The sequence below is a fragment of the Scylla paramamosain genome, chromosome 31 (assembly GCF_035594125.1).
Source record: "Scylla paramamosain isolate STU-SP2022 chromosome 31, ASM3559412v1, whole genome shotgun sequence".
Lineage (NCBI taxonomy): Eukaryota > Metazoa > Arthropoda > Malacostraca > Decapoda > Portunidae > Scylla > Scylla paramamosain.
Window position 1 is genome coordinate 17,662,062 of NC_087181.1, and position 6,938 is coordinate 17,668,999.

The 6,938-nt window shown below is 43.5% G+C and overlaps 1 protein-coding gene across 1 annotated transcript; it reads right to left on the reverse strand.

Annotated features, from left to right (window-relative positions):
* Positions 1-785: 785 nt before the first annotated feature.
* Positions 786-3,496, reverse strand: LOC135116334 (uncharacterized). Its single transcript, XM_064033688.1, has 2 exons — positions 3,082-3,496; positions 786-1,588 (listed from the first exon to the last, which is right to left on the reverse strand). The coding sequence occupies exon 2, from the start codon at positions 1,532-1,534 to the stop codon at positions 1,076-1,078; it is 459 nt and encodes a 152-aa protein (XP_063889758.1). The 5' UTR covers positions 1,535-1,588; positions 3,082-3,496; the 3' UTR covers positions 786-1,075.
* Between the last annotated feature and the right edge of the window lie 3,442 nt (positions 3,497-6,938).

A 6,938-nucleotide genomic window follows, 5' to 3' on the forward strand; every position in this document is an offset into this window, starting at 1 on the left:
GGGAATACCTGTTATGGATCCCTGGCAGTGTATCACCACACCTGAGAACACAGAGGCCTTTTACCATCCATTACAAAGGGAACACCAAGGGAAGGACGAACAGAAGTGGAACTGTTGACGCTTACGAGACTGAGATGAAGCTGTTTGGGTGTAGTGTGGCTTTCAAAAGTGCACCGAGTAAGGTTGTTATTGTAAACAGGAGACTAATTAATTGATTGGAGTTTTGAAAGTAAGATTATGGCCGCGTCTGAAGAAGGGATTGAGCGCTTACGAGACTGTGATGATGTTCCTTGGGTGTAGTGAGGCTTTGAAAATTTGAAAAGTGGTGCAACAAGTGAAGCCAGTGTCAGTTATCGCCTCCACGACTGACTCACTGACTGGAGTTTTGAATGCGTGGAAAGTAAGATTATGGCTGCATCTGAAGAAGAGATTGAGCGCTTATGAATGCCTTGGGTGTAATGAGGCTCTGAAAATTTGAAACTGGTGCAACAAATGAAGCCAGTATCAGTATCAGTATCAGTTTTGAAGACGGAATAGAAAGTAAGATTATGGCTGCAGCTGAGGAAAAGATTGATTAACTAATTGCTAGAAGGCGCCGCAACAAAGAGATCACATGCTTTTACTTACGTGTTAGGAAAAAAAAAGCGGAGTCATCGATTATTGCGGAGTGGAATGACTGATTAATTGATCGCATTTTGGCGTCACAAAGTAATTTACTACCATTGTTGAGCCGGGAAAAGACCGAGTGACTAATTTAAAGCACCGCAACAACACGATTACAAAAATTTAAGCGTTACACAAAGACGAGTCGCCAATAATTGTGGAGTGGACTGAGTAACTGATTGGACTCTGGAAGGCAGAGTGGAAGGAACGTCACTGCCGCTACTGAAGAAGGTTGATTGCGATCACAATGGCGTCGCGAGGGAGGAGAGAAAAGTGTGTGATAGACATGTGGGGTTCAATTGAAGAGGAAGAGAAAATTGACCAAGGACCAAGAATATTTCAATGACCTGAGGAGTTTGCAATGACTTGTGACTTGTAAGTGACGAGTACACCAGCAGTTTGCCCTTATATTCTATTCCTGAGAGGGTATAGTGGTGACCTCAGCGATCTCCACCACTGGCTGCTCCTCCTCCTCCACCGCGCTAGTCTCCTCCACGACTGGCTCCTCCTGCACTGCCTCCTCCACCTCGGCCTCCTCCTCAGGCGCTTCCTCTATCTTCACAGGGGCAACATCTTCCTCTTCAACAGCGGCGATCTCCACAGGGGCCTCAGACTCTGGATCGGCCTGGACAGCGGCGGGGACGGGGTGTGGGTGATACACTGGGGGGAAGTAGGGATGTTTAGGGTAGGAGGGGGCGGGGTGAGGGGGGTGGTAAGGGTCCACTACGATGTCCCCCTCGTATTTGACCTCAGCCTCCAGCCCGTCGCCAGAGTCTATGTAAGTGACGATCTGCTTGCGGCCGTCAGGGAGGCGCACGGAGTAGGAGCCGGCGGTCTTGTGCCCATCGCGGCTCTCCGACTTGTCAAACATCACCTTGCGGTAGTCGTCGTTCACGTCATAGGTGTACTCGTACTTCGGCGGCACCTGGGCAGGGAGGCAAGGGGGGCTTTTATTAGCAGGGACGCTGGCAAAGAAGAAGAGGAAGAGGAGGAAGAAAACGTCCTCTGAAGATGCCAGTTCCTATAAATAAACATCGTGGGAGGACAGGTACAGGAATTTATTATTATTATTTTATAGAGGCCCTGACCAGAGAGAGAGAGAGAGAGAGAGAGAGAGAGCGCTTTGAAGATACCAGTTTCAAAAGGGAACACAAAATCGAAAGTAAACACACTCATCATTGCTTCACTACTTCAGTCATCCCGTACTCAGCCTCCCTTACCGCCTACAGTGCTGGAATGATCAGACGCCGGAGTGCAGGGAGGTATCAGCCTGGCAGGGTGTGGGAATTATAAGACCCGCACTCTGAAACACTTCTGTCCCGCACTTCCAATAATTTGAAAGCCTCTAGTTGAACCTCTGTATGTTTTCAAGGGTGTTTATACGATTTCAGTGACAGTTTAACAAGATTTCTACATCATTAACGAGAGGAACAGTCTTGGGAACCCGGTTAGTCATCTCTGTGGCGTTTGAAAACAGTCGTGATGAGAGAGAAGAGCGAATCTGAATACTAGCCTTAGAATACAGGATAAATGTCACAATGAAACTAAATCCGACACTGCTTCACTGCCTCGCTGTTTCAATCCCTCCCCCTACTCTGCTCTCCCTACCGCCTGCAGTGCTGAAAACCCTCGCCGCGGCATATGGGTGTAGGGGAGGCCCGCGGCGGTTCTGTGGCGGTGCTGAGCTGTTAACGGGGCGAGGAGTGATGCAAGGAAATCTCCCTCTAAGTAACCGCATCCATAACGCCAGGCGGGGAAAGTGCGTGCGTGTGTACGTGTGTGTAGGGGTTAAATGTTGCCTTTCACTGGGTGTTTTGGGTGTAGGGGAAAACTGGTAGGCAGAAACACTTCCTCAGGCTTTTTTTTTTTTTTTTTTTTTTTTTTTTTTGCGCCATTATGCTTAGATAGATGCGTTGTTTGATCTGAATGCATGTGAAGTGTTAGCGTGAATCAGAGGCCTTGTAGTCTTGGTAATTCTTTGGTATTTCTTGGTGAACTATCAGTGAAGTCATGAAAACAACGTTAAAAAACCCCATTAACTTCACTACAGGACAGTCGGACAGTCGGACAGTGAAGCGGTTAAGAATATGGTTCAGAGAGAGAGAGAGAGAGAGAGAGAGAGAGAGAGAGAGAGAGAGAGAGAGAGAGAGAGAGAGAGAGAGAGAGAGAGAATCAACCTTATAAAGTTAACAAAATAGAAAAAAAAAATAGTCAAGGATTCAGTTTTATATTTTTCGGGAGATTAATTCAATAGGCGGAAGAGGAGGAGGAGGAGGAGGAGGAAGAGAAAGAGTAGCAACAGTAGGAGGAAGAAGAGAAGGAAAAGGAGGAAAAACCAATAAGATAATGCCTCAGAAAACCACATACTAATAACCTAAGTCGTTTACAACCACCTGCTATAAACTACAGCTTACTTACATCAGGGTAGTGGGGCTCCGGGGGGTGGTAGGGTGCAGGGGGAGGGTGGTAGGGCGCAGGGGGAGGGTGGTAGGGGGCTGGGGGAGCATGGTAGAGTGCTGGGGGATGGCGGGTGTCGGGGAAGGCAAGGAAAGCTGTTGCGCCCCCGGTCAAGGCGGCCAGGACAGCACACACGGAAATCTGACACGGGAGAGATTTGTTGTTAGATTAGGTTAGGTTAGGTTAGGTTAGGTTAGTAAATAAGGAAAGAAAATAAAAAAAGCTGCAAGAATCTCTTAGGTCTACACGTGGCATTCCCTGTGTGGTACATGTCTGCCTATTTCCACCCATCATCCTCATCCATCTATCTTCTTTTAAAGTTTCCTAATAGGTGAACACTTAGAATCTAAATATTGAGTTTAATCCATTCATTTACCACTCTATTTGATAACCAATTCCCTCCTGTCTCTTTTTAAACACTATTATCGTTTTCACTACTAGAGGCAGCTTTCAAACTTCATAAAATCACTCATTAGTAATAAAAAGTCAATGAAGTAATGGTAGTATCTTCCTAATGGCAAAATTTGAGCACCTTTTCTTGATTAATGTGTACTTCCCACTCACACTTAGACTAGTGATACTCAGCTGGTGCCTCGTGACCAGTGATAACGGCAATGGTAATAACAATAATAGTAATAATAATAACAGTACGCTAATTTGCGGCAGGTGCGGCTTTCTCTGTTAATGTATTTCACCAAAGTTACCCCCTTTAAAGATTCAGTGAGTGCCAATTAGCTAGACAGTAAATCCGTCCTTTAGAAACCTTTTGCACATTTTGGTCTACGAGGAGATGGGTGAGAGTACTACCTGGTCGTTAACTTATATTTTCACTAGTTAAATTAGACGGGGAAGTTCTGTTACTAGTTTCCACACCTTTGTAGCAACCAGGTGCGTGACATCATTAGCATCTCATTACTTAGTGTGAGTTGAATACCTGTCCACTTGTAGTTCTTATTTTTATAGGGAGGTTTTTAAGAGCACCACCAGGCGTCCTGCTCATTAGTACCCCATGCACACCTTCACCTGAGCACTGTACCTGGCGTTTAACCCTTTTTCTGCTATGGTCAGCCTTCACTAACCTTCCTAGCACTGTGGAAATGGTCTGTGTGTAGGGGTCCAGGAGAGGGAAGAAGAGAAAACGGAAGGGTAATATTTTTCTTTTAACCTTACTGAAATATTGATGAAAGTTTAGCACAAAAATAGTCTCAAATGTTATGGGTATTGAAGGGAAAAATTTGTTTAGTTAAAGGGTTAATTAAATATGCTCATTAGTCCTCTATGCACACCTTCACCTATCTTCATCTAAAGTAATGAGGCGTGTACAGTTTGAATATTTTATTTTTGTTTTCCTATAATGAGGAGGTATTTAAGAGCACTGTTTGGTGATTAAATACAAAAGTAACGCCTTCACACGTTTATCTATAGAAATGTTTGTAGAAGTACTTGGTGTTTACAGCTGTACACCGTGAACACTTTTTTTTTCTATAAAGAGGTTTTTAGGAGTGCTATCAGGTGTTCAAATATAAAAGATAACCTTTGCAAACGCTTATCCATAGAGAAGAGCACTATTGTTTATAAATATACACTGTGAACACTTCTGATTTAAATAGTTATTCACTAGTAAGTAACACAGACCCCTTGTCTCTAAGTGTACGAATATTAAAGAAACCCTTACGTACATTTATCTAGAGTAAACTGTACCTGAACACTTCTGATACTAAGTAGCTTTATAATAAGTCACACTGTAACCGTGAGATTTGGAGCTCTTCCTGGTGTTTGAATATTAAAAGACTCACCTGATTATAATTTTAGTACACTTTGAACACTTTTCTGATATTAACCCTTTCACTGCCACATGCAACAAGTCAGAACAGTAGAGAGTGGAGAAAATCCTTGCGACGTCTGAGAGAACGAGATGGAGGGTCAAAAAGGACAGCGAGTCTAATGTCCATCCGGAAAAAGAAATATCCCTGAGCGGATGGCAATGAGGGGGCGATGAGTCAAGTGGCAGTCAGTGATAAGTAACAATTCACAGCACTAAAAGCAATGTACGGTGTGTTTATAAGCATCTACAAGAGAGAAAAGGCCTAAAAAAGAATAGATTTAGCAATTTTCACCCAGTACAATTTTTAGAGGTGGCTGTCGAAGAAGAAAAGACGTCTCAGGGTGATTAGTGAATAAGGAAAGATCTGTCAAATAATGAATCACACGTCCTTGTTTCAAACCGTGAGTACCTGGCGTGTGCTAAGCTGTCCACCCACCTGTTGAAGCATGATGGCGAATGATGAACTGAGGTGGTCGCCGCGGCTTATAAAGGCTGTCCCCTGCTTAACGCCTCCCCCCGGCCAAGCTCCCTGCACCGCCCCCGCCCACCACACCACTAGATCCCCAGCAAGGGCGTGGTTAGGCATCACTTTCTCCTAAAACTGCTAAACTGCTAAAACTGCTGTGGCCTTAGTAATACCTCTCTCCCTTCTCCCCTTCCCTCCTCTCCTCTCCTCTCCTCTCTCTCCCCTCCTCCCCCTTCTCCTCTGCGCAGCTCTCTTCTCTGTGTCTCGCTCTCTTCCTCTCATCTCATCTCAGGGTCCTGTGTCTTCTTCCTCTTCCTCTTCCCTTTCATCACTGTTACCTCATTGCCTCCGTCTCTTATCTTCTTCCTTCTTCCATTCTTTTTTTGTTGTTCTTTTCTCCTTTTTTTTCTTCTATTTCCTTTCATGATCCAATATCTTTTTCCTCTTTTCTTCTTCCGTTGTTACCAAATTACCTTCTTCTCTTGTCTCCTTTTGCCTTCTTTCTTCTTTTTTTTTCCTTCTTTCTCCTTCTCTCTTTCCAGGCTCCAGGGGGGTTGTTTTTCCTTCTTTGTCCCCCAATTTTATTACATAACTCTTCCATCTCCTTTATTCTCTACTCCATCTTTCTGTACTTTCGTCTCTCCTCCCTCTTCCTCCTCCTTCTTCTCTTCTCCCTTCCTTTAAATCAGTTTTTTTTTTTTTCAAGTTCGGGTTAATATCTCCATCTCCATCTCCTCCTCCTCCTCCTCCTCCTCCTCCTCCTCCTGCATGACTAAACAGATCTTCCAACAATGTCATGTATCTTGAACTGTTGCTTTTTCGACGCCAAAATGCCAGTCAATCAATCAGTCAGTCAGTCACTCAGTCAGTTAGTCTCTCATACACAAATCTTTTATCGTTTTCATATGCAAGGTTGTCTCTCACCCCCCCTTTTTTTTTTTTTTGCTTACACTTCAGAAGATTTATCTAATATTTTGTTGTTGTTGTTGTTGTTTTTATTGTTCTTGTGTCTTTTTGTTGTTGTTCTTGTTCTCGTTCTTAATTTTTTGTTCTTGTTCTTGTTTTCTTGTTCTTGTTCTTGTTCTTCCTGTTCTTCTTTTTGTTCTTGTTATTTCTTGTTACAAGAACTATGAAAATACTCTTGAAAACCGCAGTAACTTCCACTACACTGTTTAAAATGCATTCTTGTAAATGTATAACTAAAATCATGAAAACACTCTTGAAAACCCCAGTGAATCCGACTAGACCCTATTTAAGATGCATAATCTTTATTAGATTACTACAACAATCATAAAAAAGACCTCTCAAAACCCCAATAACCTCCACGAGTCCTGTTAAAGATGCAGAATCCGTGCTTTACTACCACTTAAATCACGAAAACACCTTTGCAAACCCCAACAACTTTCATTAAATCCTGTTTAAGATACAGAATCCACGTTAAACTCAAAGGAATCATGAAAACGTCCTTGGAAACCTCAGCAGCTTCCATCAGACCCTGTTAAAAGTGGCAAATCCTCATTAATCAAT

What these genes read in the sequence shown, in the direction of transcription:
- LOC135116334 (XM_064033688.1), bottom strand. Translation starts at nt 1,534, where the DNA reads ATGTTTGACAAGTCGGAGAGCCGCGATGGGCACAAGACCGCCGGCTCC.